A 15,311-nucleotide genomic window follows, 5' to 3' on the forward strand; every position below is an offset into this window, starting at 1 on the left:
CTCGCAGGAGACAGAGCCTGCGAGTGCCCCAGAGAGCGTACTCCTTCCCCTGACGGGTGGTGCGGTGCAGCCGGCAGGGAGCGCTCCCTGGAAACAAGATGTGTTCCAGCGTGTGTTAACTGGGAGCTACGCTGTGAGCCCAGCAGGGAAGGGTGCGTGTGGCTGAGAGCAGGGAAATACAAACCCCGTCCGTGTTTGGGTACCCGACCTCGGTTGCAGGACAGCTCCAACCCCTCCTGTTCGCCTCCTTACTCTGGTTATCACTGATGAAAATTCCCTTTTGGAGAATTGCTGTTTGGTGGCATCTCACTGCTGCTACCAAGTCAAGTTACAACAGCTGTAACACAGGGTGCTGGTCACTTTGTAAGAGCCATCTCTTAAGAGCACCGGAGAAGGCATTTTCAAACAGTTGGGAGTCAGGAAGCAGGGCCGAAGTCCAGCTCATCTGAGCAGCTTTTCTTCCTGAGTTTAGGTGGAAAGGAATGTGAATGGACACTGGCAGCCAGATCAGGCCACATGGGGGAGCAACAGAAATGCTGTCTGCCATTCTGAGGGGAGTAATTATGCTATCAAAACTCAGTTGGAGCTGAAGCTGGGCAGCAGTGTGGGAGACAATGGAAGGGCTTCTTCGTGTGACCAGCAAAAGGAGGACCGTGGATGATTTCGCTTCATTACTGGATGAGGTTGATCACCTCATAAACTGGGACATAGAACAAGTAGAGTCACACAGTGCACTATTTTTTCACGTCTGTCTTGAACACTGGAGATGGGTGGTGGGACACCTGGAGCTCTGGGTTCAGGCCCATGACTGCACTGATGATAAACTCCCAGTGGACTGTGGACGTGGGTGGGATTTGCTGCTCCAGTTGCATGCGTGTAAATCTATGGCCCATGGAGTTTATCCAGGGATCTTGGGAATTGCAAGATGTCCCAGCTGACTGGAAGCTGGAAACAGCTGAGTTTCCAGGCAGGACAAGAAGGAAGATGTTGTCAATTCCAGGCCTGCCAGTCTCCCTTTGGTGCCTGGCAAAATCACAGAGGAGGTCATTGTGAGAGTTACTGAAAAACGCTTCAAAGACAGCACAGTCATTGCTGTCAGTACAGGTTAGGGTTGACTTTCTGGAAAGGAGCTTTGAGGAGAAGGACCTGAATAATCCTGGGGTGCATTAAATGAGTGTGACCATCAGACTGAGGAAGGTGATCCTCCCCTTCTGCTCTGCCCTGGTGAGGCCACATCTGGACCACTGTGTTCAGTTCTGGGCTCCTCAGCACATGACAGGCAGGGAAAGTGCCGGGGAGGGACTAACAGGGGTCTGCAGAGGTGATTGAGGCCGGGAGGAACCCCGTTGTGAGGAAGAAGAGCAACAGGTTTGGGGGAATCAGACATTTCCTGGAGTGGTGAGCATGGGGTGCCCTGATACACTGTGAGATGAGGTCAGTGTGGCCATAGCCATCAGCACACCCTCCACTGCCCCATTCATTGCTCACCTTCTGTACTGCGCAGGGAGTAGAAGAGCCACAGTGCCAGGCAGATGAGCCTGACACCCAGACCTCCCCGCCCATCAGCAGCTTTGTCTGAGTTTCAGCTGGGATTGAACTGTTTTCTTGAGTGTGTCTGGCATGATGTTATGTTTTGGTTCCAGGAGGAAAACAATGTTGCTAACACACTGATGTTTGTAGGTGCTGCTCTGCAGAGCTGTCCAGAGCCAAGGCCATTTGCAGCAAAGGAGCCATGCAGCTGGGAGGGAAGAGAACTGGGACAGCTGACTGAAAGTGGCCAAAGGGATATTTCGTGGCATATGAGATCAAGCAGAAGGAGTTTTGAAGGGGGTGGGAGTTCATTTTGCTCAGTCCCGCTGCTTGGGGTCTAGCTGGGTGTTGTTCTGGGAGTAGTGAGCAATTGCTTGTGCATCGCTTGTTTTATACATTTGTTGTAATTATTATCCTTTTCTCTGTCTTAGTAAATAGTTTTATCTCAACCCTCCAGTTCGACTTTGTTTTGTTTGTTATTCTTTCCCCCCTCACACTGGGAATAGGGGAGAGTGAGCAAACAGCTGTGTGGTGCTGATCCACCTGCCAGGTTAAACCACCACGGGAAGGTCCCTTGGGAGTCATTCCTGAAGGGTAAAGGTGTCCAGGAAGGCTGGACACATCTCAAGAAGGAATTCTTAAAGGTTCAGGAAGGGGCCATGCCAGTGCACCGCAGGATGAGCCAGTGGAGAAGGAGAGCGTTGTGGCTGATGAGGGAACTTTTGCTGAGACTCCGGGAGAAAAAGAGAGTTTATGTCCCGAGGAAGAAGTGAAGGGCAGAGCCAGAGCTCACCGGTCCTTTCCCATGGGATCCATCGCTGGGTCAGGCCGGGACTCAGCAGTTCCCATACAGGCAGCGATGCCATGGGGCAGCTGTGCCACGACCTGTCTGGGGAGGAGAAAACATTCCACAGCGCTGCAGGAAGAGGGGGAGCAGCTGTGGTTTTCTAAGTTCTCTCCTCCTACCCAGCTGTAGTTCTGCCCATAGCAGTGGTTGGTGCACTCAGTGGGGGGGGCCTTTGCAGTACACAGCCCAACCCGCATGGCCGTGCTTGGCTCTGAGCCATCAGCTGAAAATGAGAACCCGCACCCGTTGGTGATACCCAAGTAAGGTAACAGGATGATATCTCTGATCAAAGCAGGTTTTATTCACCATTGCAATGCCGGCTGTCCCGCATGCAGCAGCACACACAGAAAGCAGCGTTACATCTTTTATACCCTGTTACCCAACGTTGATTTCTTCCTCCCATGGTTCCTCATTGACTGAGTGCTTCAGGTTCACAAATCTTCCCGACGCTCAGCTGAACGCATCCATACCTGCTGAGCACAAATCGTTGCTATCTAAACATGGATACTGCTCATTGTTTTGCTTCTCCTTCAATTCCCTATCACTCAGGGCTTGTCTGTCCAGCACCAGCAATTAGCAGTCTTCCAACATAACGAGCCCATTGATATCCCTGTCACAGTGTTTGGGAGTGGGATGTGCAACCTGTCTGTACCTCCAGGCTCAGAGCTATTCCAGACGGCTGCACAGAGCAGAACTGCAGTCTCTGTACCAATAAATGACCCCATCCACCTCATCTCTGTGACCATCAATTACAAAGTTGTGCGGGCAGCCCCGAAGCTTCCTGTTTCGAGCCATGGACTCCTCGTCCCCTCACGCCCTCTGAGCTTACGCTCTCACTTCTGACAAGCCTCGAGAACGAGATCTGCCTGGCACCCGGTGACGTCGCCCGCGCTCACGGTCTCCATTGGCCGGGATGGGCGGAGACACCAATGGGGTCGCGGGGCGGGGCCTGGGGTGTCCGCGGAGTGGAGCGGTGCGGTACGGTGCAGAGAGGTGCGGTGCCGTGCCGTGCCGTGCCGTGCCGTGCCGTGCCGTGCCGTGCCGTGCGGTGCCATGCCATGCTATGCCATGCCATGGGTCCGAGCGAGGCGGTGTTGCTGGGGCTGCTGCTGGGCGCCCTGGGCGCGGCGGCGTGCGGTGAGTGCTGCGGGATCGGGCTGCCCCCGGCACCGGGACCCGCGGCTCCTCGCTCCCCGACGCCGGGGCTGCGTCCGCGGGACCCCCACCCGCGGCTCACCGCTCTGACGCCGTCTGTCCCCGCAGGGTCGCACTCCCTGCGCTACTTCAAGACCAGGATGACGGATCCCGGCCCCGGGATGCCGCACTTCGTGATCGTCGGGTGCGTAGATGGCGAACTCCTCTGGAACTACAACAGCCTGGGCCGGACGGTGCGGCCCATCTTCGGCTGGCTGCCGCAGGAGGACCAGGAGCACTGGGATGCAGAGACCAAGAAGGCCCGGGACGTTGAGCTGCATTTCTACGAGTTCCTGGGCAGGCTGCAGGTGCACTACAATAAAAGTGGAGGTGAGCGCGGCGGCAGCTGCGTTGTGATGGGGCTGGGATGGTGACTCCGTGCAGTGAGGGATCCGTGAGGGATCCATGAGGCATCCGCCAACCCCACTGAAGTCTGGCCTTCCCCACACCCGGCTGTGCTGGGCTGTCCATGTGTGGTGGCACTGTCCCTGGGCTCCTCCGATCCTGAGCCCACCCACCCCATCCCAGCCCCACAGCACTCCTGGTGCCCCACAGCCCATGAAGCCCCTCAGCCCCCACCCCTGCTGTGCCTCAGGGTCTCACACACTGCAGAAGATGATCGGCTGTGACATCCTGGAGGACGGCAGCATCCGAGGGTACGTTCAGTATGCATTTGATGGGAGGGACTTCCTCGCCTTTGATATGGACACGATGACGTTAACCGCGGCGGATCCAGTGGCAGAAATCACCAAGAGGAGGTGGGAGGAGGAAGGGATATATACTGAGGGATGCAAGCATGAGCTGGGGACCATCTGCGTCCAGAACTTGAGGAGATACCTGGAACACGGAAAGGCAGTGCTGAAAAGGAGAGGTGAGGATGGGAGGGGGACTTGGGGCTGGGCTGGGTGTGGGGCAGGGGCTCAGTGTGGGGTGCTCAGCCTGGCCCACAATGTCACCCATCTGCAGAACGGCCTGAGGTGCGCGTGTGGGGGAAGGAGGCCAACGGGATCCTGACTTTGTCCTGCCGCGCTTATGGCTTCTACCCGCGGCCCATTGCCATCAGCTGGATGAAGGACGGCATGGTCCGGGACCAGGAGACCCACTGGGGGGGCATCGTGCCCAACAGCGATGGCACCTACCACGCCTCGGCTGCCATTGATGTGCTGCCGGAGGATGTGGACAAGTATTGGTGCCGCGTGGAGCACACCAGCCTGCCCCAGCCTGGCCTCTTCTCATGGGGTGAGCCTGGCAGCGTGGAGTGCGTGGGGTTGGGGTCTGGGGGGCCACCCTTTCCATTCCTGACAAAGCCACTCTACTCCCAGAGCCGCAGCCCAACCTGACTCCTTCTGTGGCCGGGGCAGTCGGCGCCATCGTGGCTGTCATTGCTGCTGTCGTTGGAGTCGTGGTGTGGAAGAGCAAGTCAGGTAAAGGTAGTGGGCTGGGGGGGGAAGGTGTGCTTGGGGGGGGTGGGGAACGTGCTCAGAATCCTTTAGGATTGCCCACTCTTTGACATGAGCCTGGTGCTGACACTTTTTTCTGTCTGTAGGGAAGGAGAAGAAGGGTTATGAAGCAGCAGCAGGTGAGTGCCAAGGGCAGAACTGGCAGAAGACTGCCAGTGCTTGGGGTCAGGGCACTCTGGGGCCCCTTGTTGCTTCTGGGGTCACAGTGCAGGTGGTGGCATGATGCTCTGTACTACACAGCGAGCACAGACACAGGGCTCATTGCTCTCCCTTCCTTGCAGGCCACGATGGGGAATCCAGCGTCTAAGCCATGGTTAGAGTGTGAAACCGGGACTCAGGAGGGGTCCCTGTGGTTGGAGCGGTCCCGGTTCCCTGCGCTTTTCCGTTGGGCCCACAGCTGGGACAATACTGGGCCCACCCTCCCTGGAGAACCCCCAGGGTGGTGAGTCGGGACGGGGACGTGGTCCCATATGACACCACCTCTTCTCACCCACACAGAAAGTGAACTTTCCATCTGAGTGCTGTGCTACTTCAGCCAGCCCTGCATGCATGTGTTTGGAGTTTGTGGGTGTGTGTATCTCTGTTTGCTCAACTTCCTGCATCTCCTCGGGCTGACGCAGTGTGTGCTCCCCTGCTCACACACTGTTTCCAACAGTTAGCACATGGGTTCTGCCCTGTGCTAGGCTCTCTCCTACCATGTAGGATTATCTTAGCTGGTGCCTGTGCCAATTGTACCCAGGTCGGAACGCCCCAGTCTCAACTTTGTTCAGCAGCTTTCTTTGTGAAAAGCAGCTCTCAGCGCTGTGCTCATTGTAGTCAGCCATTAGCTTCAAAACCTTGTTGGGCAGCTCATGCCTTGGATGGGTGCTGCTGACCAGGCTTTGAGCCAAGCTGGCATGGTTTTGTAATTTTGCCATTGGTATTCCACATCATAGCATCATGGACAGCCCGGGTAATTACAGGGTTAATAGTCCAGTTCCGTGGATTGACAACCTTCCAGATACCTGCTTCTCGAAAGAGAAGAAGAACTGCGTATCCCAGAGGACCTCACGGTCAGAGAGGGAAGATACGGCACTGAAATCAGTGGATATGAGTGGCGTGATCAGGCTCACACTCTCTCTCCGGCAGCCACGCAGAGTGCTGGGTGTGCTTCTGAGCTGTGCGCCTTCATTCAAGCAGACCTTTCGGTTTTGGAAACTTTCTCTTATTTTATCTTATTTATAACCCGTACTTTCAATTGGATTGTATTATATTGTGTTATCTTGCATTCCAATATCACGGTTAGTAAAATAAGTTTTCCACCTTAGATTGTGGCCACTGCTCTGTTCTTTTTCCCTCTCTGAGCCCAGCTCCCATTCCCCTGTCCCCTTTCCCTTCCCATTTTTGGGTGCCAGGGGGCCCACAGGCCCACGGCCTCCCTGTCACGGGCATAGACTGATCTAGATTGAGCTAGATAAGTCCGTGACAGCTTTTGGTGGAGAATGCGGGCAATCTGAAGCTTTTAACGCTAACAGAGAAAAGAAAGGATTTCTTTAAGCCGGAGACTGCCAGACTGCAAGGCAGTGCTAGTGTGACCTTCATAGATGAGATTATAGTCTGGGCAGTCTGCCGAACTCCGGACACTGTACCCAGTAGTTGTTGTTGTTGTTGTTTTTCCCCCCATTTTAGAAGCTACCAGCTATGAGTCTGCTCTTTATTGCAGGAGCGTTGTATAAGGGATGAAGGACAATCATGATCTTGGGAAATTATTGGCCTATAATTAACATCATGATTTCGTGCTGTGGAATTGTGTTCATGTATAACCAAATAAGGGCCCTGATGGAGACACCTGCCTGGTACCTTTATGCAATGTGGTATCATTTTAAGTTTGACACTTTCAAACCAGTTTCCAGGCTTTCTTCTCAGTTTGTCACACGTTTTTTCAACGGCCGAGCTAGAGCTCATACTCTTGTGCATGTTATCAATCTCCTTGAATGTTTTCTTCTCCATTTGTGTTATGTGGAAGAGGTCTCCTCCAAAACCAGAGAATGCTGACTGGCAGGGAATATGGAGAGGTTTAGGAGAAATCTTAGAAGCGTGGGGACCCACAATGTCATGGCACTCCACTCTTGAACACCTGTGGGATCCCAAGAAACCAAGCCAGTATTTGAGTCAGGGATGGTGTGGCTCAGATAGATCGAAGGAGGTACGGCTTATTTGGGGCTTGGCTTGTGCTTACCGTGCTCTATGTAATACTATTCTGGAGAGAGAGAGTTTCCAAGCAGAGGTTGAAGCCAAAGGGGGAAATCTCCAAGTCAAATCTGATCAGTCACAGGAGACACCAGTAGCAGTGTCAGCTGCCCCTGTGGAAGGCAAGAAATGGAAGTGGGTGTCCACGCGTCTGGAATGGAAAAAAGAAGCAGCAGCAGCGGAGGAGGAGGTAGAGGAAGATCCAGGCCAGGGGGCCTCCTCAGAGCCACAAAAGGCAAAAGCAAAAACCAAGAGACACGGAGAGGCGAGTGATGAAGAGGAAGTCTCTATTTCTGTTTGCCGACCTCTGAAGATGACTGAAATCCAAGGCTCAAGGAAAGAGTTTACACGGCATCCGAACAAAACCCTTGTCACCTGGTTGCTTCGCTGTTGGGACGGCGGGGCCAGTAGCTTGTCTCTGGATGGTAACGAAGCCCGCCAACTCGGAGGCATTGCCAAAGACTCATCTATTGACAGAAGGATTAGTAGATGTTTGGATGGAGCCACCACCCTCTGGGAACAAATGTTAGTAGCCGTCAGGGAAAGGCATCCCGTCAGAGACAGTCTGAAGCCTGTGATGTAGAAGTGGGATACAGCTGAAAAAGGTATCCAGTATTTGAGGGAAATAGCTGTGGTGGGAATGGTGTATGACCCTAATTTTGCTCCTAACGATCCACGCCAAGGTCATGATCCGCAGAGAGTGAGAACAATGCCTGATATATGGCAGAAACTCACAAGAACAGCACCAGATCTACCCCCAACACACGCTTCCATTTCAGCCATCTCAGAATGAGCAAAGACTGGATGAAGTACAAGAACAAGTGTCTCTATTGATTAATCGTGACGAGCCCATAGAAGTATCAGAAACGTTTGATGAAGATCAGGATAAGCAAATGGGCCTAATGAAAGAACTGATCAAGCTAATGAAAATCCACTTAATTAAAGGGGATGGACCCTTCTCCTCACCCGCATCATCAAAAATCTCAGCTACTGAAGGCAAATTCTTTCCTGCTCAAATGAGGAACATTGTAGGATTGCATTGTGTATTGCCTTGTGGCGTCACCTCAGTGACCACAGAGAAGACATGAGGAAGTGGCATGACCACACTACTCCTGTACTGCGAGCACGGGTGAGAGAATTACAGAACTAATCAACCAGCGGTGTAGTTGTTCCAGTTCCCACAGGTAATGAATAGAAGGGCCCTGCCCTCAGTCAGGGAGGGAGAGGGATAAGAGAGTTTGTTGGACTCTGCGTGGATCCGATGGCCTGGCACATCAGAACCACAGAAATATAAGGCCCTGGTGGATACCGGTGCACAGTCCACTCCAATGCCCTCGAGTCAGGAAGGACAGAATCAATCCGTATTTCTGGAGTGACTGGGGGCTCTCAAGAACTGACTGTGTTGGAGGCCAAAATAAGCCTCACTGGTAAAGACCGGCAAAAACACCCTATTGTGACTGGCCCAGGGGCTCCATGCACGCTGGGTATCGATTCCCTCAGAAGGGGGCATTTCAAGGATCCCAAGGGGTATCGATGGGCCTTTGGAATAGCTGCTGTAGATACAGACAACTTTCAGCAGCTGTCTGTTTTGCCTGGCTTGTCAGAAGATCCGTCTGTTGTGGGGTTGCTGCGAGTAAAAGAGCAGCAGGTACCGATTGCCACAAAAGCAGTGCACAGATGGCAGCACTGCACCAACAGGGACTCCTTGCTCCCCATTCATAAGTTGATTTGTCAGCTAGAGAGTCAAGGACTGATCAGCAGAACGCACTCGCCTTTTAACAGCCCCATATGGCCAGTGCGTAAAGCCAGTGGAGAACGGAGGCTGACAGTGGACTACTGTAGCCTGAATGAAGTCACACCCCCACTGAGTGGTGCTGTGCCGGACATGTTAGAACTGCAATATGAACTGGAGTCAAAAGCAGCCAAGTGGTATGCCACCAGTGACATCGCTAATGCCTTCTTTTCCATTCCTCTGGCCACAGAATGCAGGCCGCAATTTGCCTTCAGCTGGAGGGGCGCTCAGTCTACTTGGAACCGTTTGCCCCAGGGGTGGAAACACAGCCCAACCATTTGCCACGGTTGATCCAAACTGTACTGGAACAGTCAGTGCTCCTGAGCACCTGCAGTACATTGATGGCATTGTTGTGTGGGGTGATACAGCAGAGAACGTTTTTTGAGAAAGGAGAGCAAATAACCCAGACCCTTCTGCAAGCTGGTTTTGCTATCAAGCGAAGCAAAGTGAAAGGACCTGCCCAGGAGAGTCGGTTCCTAGGTAGAAAGTGGCAAGATGGGCACTGTCACATCCCAGCAGATGTGATGGACAAAATCACTGCCGTGTCTCCGCCCATTAGTAAGAAAGAGACACAATCTTTTCTGGGTGTGGTGGGCTTTTGGAGAATGCGCATTCCAAACTATAGCCTGTAGGAGAGTGGCTCAGGGAGCAAGGAGTTGTGAGCTTGAGTGCTATGTGCACAACCCAGGCTGTGAGACCTTGAAGCTGTCAAAGCAGGAAGACAAACTGAGGCTTCAGTTAAGATAAGGGGGTAGCTAGCCTGGGAAGAGGTCAAGACAGTGGAATGCGAAGAACAGTGAAAAATACCATGTGATGCTTAATGCTGTACCAATAGCTAGCAAGCAAGACGCGTGATTTCTGTGTGCTAACCAATTATAAGTTGCCGTGTGTACCCTGTATTTCTGTATAAGTATGAGCTGATTCGGGCAATAAAGGATTAGAGGAGTTTCCACCAGTACTTCTGTGAAGACGCGTGGATTCATTCAGGCCGCCTTCCTTGAAGTGGCGCCCGAACAGGGACCCGGGAAAGCCGCACAAGTTGCCACAGCGGTTCGACGTGGAGGCAGCGGGATGCTCGAGAGTTGCCACAGCGGTTTGACACGGAAGGCAATGAGAGCGGGGAAGGATGCAGCGGGTAAGCTCCATGCCGAGAAGGCGGCAGCTCAGAGCGTTGTGTGCTGGACACACGTCGAATTAGACCCGCGGTGGGGTGAGTGCCGTGTGCCGGGATGGGCGGCCACTCGGGTAGGAAGATTGCGCAGCTTCCTCCTCGGCCACTTGCTGCTAGCATGGATGTGGAATTTGCAGCAGCACTGACACTGCTTCTCAGTATCCTCGCTAAGCGAGGGGAGACAGTGAAGGACAAAGACCTAGCTAAGCTAGTAACGTGGGCTCGAGAACAGGGGTTCTTGAAGGCTCCTCCGCTCATTTTCGTAGTGGAAGAATGGTGCGAAATTGGGGACTGCATGAGGGACGGAGTCCTTCAGGGCAAGACGAAGGATGCTCCAGCCCTAGGTTCTACCTGGCGAATTGTGATTAATACACTTAAGACTATGAGGATAGAGGCAAAAGTGGCTGCTGCTGCTACTCAACTTATAGCCACCCCTGTGGCAGTTCCAGCTTCAGCTACCACCAGCGTGTCCACACAGGAGAGAGACCCTACCAGTGCTCTGAGTGTGAGTAGAGCTTCAAAACCTCTTCCTACCTGATGTCCACCAGCGAATCCACACAGGAGAGAGACCCTACCAGTGCTGTGAGTGTGGGAAGAGCTTTAGCGGCAGTTCTAAACTCAGCTCCCACAAGCACATCCACAGAGGAGACAGTCCACAATAGTGCCCCGAGTTGGTGCGGAGCTTCACTTTCAGTTCCTGCCTCCTTAGCTACCCGCACACCCTCGCAGGAGACAGAGCCTGCGAGTGCCCCAGAGAGCGTACTCCTTCCCCTGACGGGTGGTGCGGTGCAGCCGGCAGGGAGCGCTCCCTGGAAACAAGATGTGTTCCAGCGTGTGTTAACTGGGAGCTACGCTGTGAGCCCAGCAGGGAAGGGTGCGTGTGGCTGAGAGCAGGGAAATACAAACCCCGTCCGTGTTTGGGTACCCGACCTCGGTTGCAGGACAGCTCCAACCCCTCCTGTTCGCTTCCTTACTCTGGTTATCACTGATGAAAATTCCCTTTTGGAGAATTGCTGTTTGGTGGCATCTCACTGCTGCTACCAAGTCAAGTTACAACAGCTGTAACACAGGGTGCTGGTCACTTTGTAAGAGCCATCTCTTAAGAGCACCGGAGAAGGCATTTTCAAACAGCTGGGAGTCAGGAAGCAGGGCCGAAGTCCAGCTCATCTGAGCAGCTTTTCTTCCTGAGTTTAGGTGGAAAGTGAGTGGACACTGGCAGCCAGATCAGGCCACATGGGGGAGCTACAGAAATGCTGTCTGCCATTCTGAGGGGAGCTATCAAAACTCAGTTATAGCTGAAGCTGGGCAGCAGTGTGGGAGACCATGGAAGGGCTTCTTCGTGTGACCAGCAAAAGGAGGACCGTGGATGATTTTGCTTCCCTACTGGATGAGGTTGATCACCTCATAAACTGGGACATAGAACAAGCAGAGACACACAGTGCATTATTTTTTCACGTCTGTCTTGAACACTGGAGATGGGTGGTGGGACACCTGGAGCTCTGGGTTCAGGCCCACGACTGCAGTGATGATAAACTCCCAGTGGGCTGTGGACGTGGGTGGGATTTGCTGCTCCAGTTGCATGCGTGTAAATCTATGGCCCATGGGGTTTATCCAGGGACCCTGGGAATTGCAAGATGTCCCAGTTGACTGGAAGTTGGAAACAGCTGAGTTTCCAGGCAGGACAAGAAGGAAGACCTTGTCAATTCCAGGCCTGCCAGTCTCCCTTTGGTGCCTGGCAAAATCACAGAGGAGGTCATTGTGAGAGTTACTGAAAAACGCTTCAAAGACAGCACAGTCGTCATTGTCAGTACAGGTTAGGGCTGACTTTCTGGAAAGGAGCTTTGAGGAGAAGGACCTGGATGTGGTGGTGGTCAGCAGGTTGGCCATGAGCCAGCAGCGTGCCCTCGTGGCCAGGAGAATCCTGGGGTGCGTTAAATGAGTGTGACCATCAGACTGAGGACGGTGATCGTCCCCTTCTGCTCTGCCCTGGTGAGGCCACATGTGGACCACTGTGTTCAGTTCTGGGCTCCTCAGCACATGACAGGCAGGGAAAGTGCCGGAGAGAGACTAACAGGGGTCTGCAGAGGTGATTGAGGCCGGGAGGAACCCCGTTGTGAGGAAGAAGAGCAACAGGGTTGGGGGAATCAGACATTTCCTGGAGTGGTGAGCATGGGGTGCCCTGAGACACTGTGAGATGAGGTCAGTGTGGCCATAGCCATCAGCACACCCTCCACTGCCCCATTCATTGCTCACCTTCTGTACTGCGCAGGGAGTAGAAGGGCCACAGTGCCAGGCAGATGAGCCTGACACCCAGACCTCCCCGCCCATCAGCAGCTTTGTCTGAGTTTCAGCTGGGATTGAACTGTTTTCTTGAGTGTGTCTGGCATGATGTTATGTTTTGGTTCCAGGAGGAAAACAGTGTTGCTAACACACTGATGTTTGCAGGTGCTGCTCAGCAGTGCTGTCCAGAGTCAAGGCCATTTGCAGCAAAGGAGCCATGCTGCTGGGAGGGAAGAGAACTAGGACAGCTGACTGAAAGTGGCCAAAGGGATATTCCGTGGCATATGAGATCAAGCAGAAGGAGTTTTGAAGGGGGTGGGAGTTCATTTTGCTCAGTCCCGCTGCTTGGAGGCTAGCTGGGCGTTGTTCTGGGAGTAGTGAGCAATTGCTTGTGCATCACTTGTTTTATACATTTGTTGTAATTATTATCCTTTTCTCTGTCTTAGTAAATAGTTTTCTCTCAACCCTCCAGTTCGACTTTGTTTTGTTTGTTATTCTTTCCCCCATCACACTGGGAACAGGGGAGAGTGAGCAAACAGCTGTGTGGTGCTGATCCACCTGCCAGGTTGAACCACCACGGGAGGGTCCCTTGGGAGTCATTCCTGAAGGGTAAAGGTGTCCAGGAAGGCTGGACACATCTCAAGAAGGAATTCTTAAAGGTTGAGGAAGGGGCCATGCCAGTGCACCACAGGATGAGCCAGTGGAGAAGGAGAGCGTTGTGGCTGATGAGGGAACTTTTGCTGAGACTCCGGGAGAAAAAGAGAGTTTATGTCCCGAGGAAGAAGGGAAGGGCAACACAGAGCATGGGATCAGGCTTTGCCAGCATGGGTTCATGAAAGGGAGGTCCTGCTTGACCAACCTGATCTCCTGCTGTGATCGAGTGACCTGCCTGGTGGATTATGGAAAGGCTGTTGTCGTTGCCTTCCTTGACTTCAGCAAAGCCTTTGACAATGTCTCCCACTGTATTCCCTTGGAGAAGCTGGCATCCTGAGGTTTGCACAGGTACACTCTTTGCTGGGTAAAGAACTGTCTGAATGGCCTGGCCCAGAGAGTGGTGGTGAAAGGAGATAAATGCAGCTGGTGACCGGTCACCACTGGTGTGCCTCAGGGGTCAGTATTGGGTCCTGCCGTTTAATGTCTCTATTGACGATCTGGATGAGGGCATCGGGTGCATCATCAGAAAGTTTACAGATGACACCAAGTTAGGAGCAAGCGTCAATCTGCCTGAGGGTAGGAAGGCCCTGCAGAGGGACCTGGACAGACTGTCCAATGGGCTGGGGCCATCGGGCTGAAGTTCACAAAGACCAAGTGCCAGGTCCTGCACTCTGGACACAACAACCCCAGGCATCGCTACAGGCTGGGGGCAGAGAGGCTGGAAAGCTGAGCAGAGGAAACAAACCTGGGGGTTTGTCAATGATTTACGGGCTGGTTCGGCCCGGTTTGGTGCTTGCAGACCCAGGCCCCGGGAAAAGGGAAAGGGAGATATGGAAAAGGGGAGGGAGAACGCCTTCCTCTCATGCTGAGGCAGACGAGACATCAAGCCAGGCCAAGCAGAAGAGAAAGAAGGGAATGTCTCATGATGTGCAAACAGTTTTATCTTTACCTCTGAACAGCAAATGGAAACAGAATAGCACAAAGTCCGCTGGGGTATGTAGAATGTAGTTCTTCCCTTCTGAGAAGAGGACACTCAGATCTATCCACGGTCCATGGAACTGGAGCATTAACTCTTTAACTCCCGGTGTGCCCAGGAGGACAAAAGGCCTATGGCATCCTGGCTTGTATCAGCAATAGTGCAGCCAGCAGGAGCAGGAGGTGATCGTCCCTCTGTACTCAGCACTGCTGAGGCCGCACCTCAAGTGCTGTGTTCAGTGTTGGGCCGCTCACAACAGGAAGGATGCTGAGGGCCTGGAATGGGTCCAGAGAAGGGCAATGGAGCCGTGAGGTCTGTAGTGTAAATCTTATGGAGAGCAGCTGAGGGAACGGGAAGTGTTGAGTGAGGAGAAGAAGAGAATGAGGGGAGACCTCATTGCTGTCTGCAACTCCCTGAAAGGAAGTTGTGGTGAGGTGGGATTTGGCCTCTTCCCTTGGGAGATAAGAAGTGGTGAAGTCACCGTGTCTGGAGATGTTTAAGGAAAGGATAGATGTAGTATTTGGTGACGTGTTTTGGTGGGGGATTGCCCTAGACCTTAGAGCATCTTTTCCAACATTAATGATTCTACGAACTCCATTGCCTCACCTTGCTGGGCTGTCCTTCCAACAAATGTCAGCATTCCAATCATGAGAGCTGTCCCACCAGACACGTCAGAGAAGAAAAGGCAGCCGAGGTGCAGGTATCTCTAGAGGAGATCCCTGCTTGTTCCAAGCTGCAGGGTGAGGCCTGAAGTGGAGCTCTGCTTCTGGGGGTCACCAGGGACCAGGGTGCCTCCTCGCTGTTGTCTACGGTTGCAGTAGTATTGTTAAACCACCCATCTACCTCTGTCCAATACCACAAGGCCTTTTAACTGCTTTTTGCAGCTCAGCTGCCTGTCGTAAGAGATGATCCACCTTGTGCAGCTACTTGCCTTATCACTAGGAGGAGGTTCGAGGCAGTGGGTGAAATGGACTGCCTGAACCAAAATCTCCTCTTTTTACCAGTTCTGTCTGTGTGTATACAGACATGTCTGGGCATTTCCCTGGATGGGCACTGGATCTGGCCCTCATGTGAGTGTTCACCACCACAGTGTCAGAGATGAAGACATCCGTCACTTCTGGCTCTGCCCACACTAGTGAGATCACTATGAAGGGAAGACTGGGGGACTCAAGTGTATC

At 53.2% G+C, this 15,311-nt stretch overlaps 3 protein-coding genes across 4 annotated transcripts in view; 2 read left to right on the forward strand and 1 right to left on the reverse strand.

The window, feature by feature from the left end:
* The window catches only part of LOC121106942 (C-type lectin domain family 2 member I-like), a 94,747-nt gene that overhangs the window by 68,803 nt on the left and 10,633 nt on the right, over positions 1–15,311 (forward strand). The gene's annotated exons all lie outside the window — the stretch shown is intronic.
* MHCY15 (major histocompatibility complex Y, class I heavy chain 15) overlaps positions 1–15,311 on the reverse strand; it is a 295,994-nt gene that overhangs the window by 12,075 nt on the left and 268,608 nt on the right.
* Positions 3,340–6,337, forward strand: MHCY7 (major histocompatibility complex Y, class I heavy chain 7). Of its 2 annotated transcripts, none has more exons than XM_040648578.2 (7): positions 3,340–3,514; positions 3,641–3,901; positions 4,167–4,442; positions 4,538–4,810; positions 4,894–5,001; positions 5,118–5,150; positions 5,313–6,337. In XM_040648578.2, the coding sequence occupies exons 1-7, from the start codon at positions 3,436–3,438 to the stop codon at positions 5,336–5,338; spliced, it is 1,056 nt and encodes a 351-aa protein (XP_040504512.2). In that variant the 5' UTR covers positions 3,340–3,435; the 3' UTR covers positions 5,339–6,337. The 2 variants fall into 2 exon arrangements, with proteins under 2 accessions (XP_040504512.2, NP_001380657.2); NM_001393728.2 differs by having other exon boundaries at positions 3,447–3,514; positions 4,894–4,995.

Source organism: Gallus gallus, chromosome 16 (genome assembly GCF_016699485.2).
Source record: "Gallus gallus isolate bGalGal1 chromosome 16, bGalGal1.mat.broiler.GRCg7b, whole genome shotgun sequence".
NCBI classification, from domain to species: Eukaryota; Metazoa; Chordata; class Aves; order Galliformes; family Phasianidae; genus Gallus; species Gallus gallus.

Coding starts and splice junctions, on each gene's coding strand:
- MHCY7 (XM_040648578.2), top strand. CDS start 3,436: ATGCTATGCCATGCCATGGGTCCGAGCGAGGCGGTGTTGCTGGGGCTG. Junction 3,902..4,166: donor GCACTACAATAAAAGTGGAG/GTGAGCGCGGCG, acceptor GCTGTGCCTCAG/GGTCTCACACACTGCAGAAG. Junction 4,443..4,537: donor GGCAGTGCTGAAAAGGAGAG/GTGAGGATGGGA, acceptor ACCCATCTGCAG/AACGGCCTGAGGTGCGCGTG.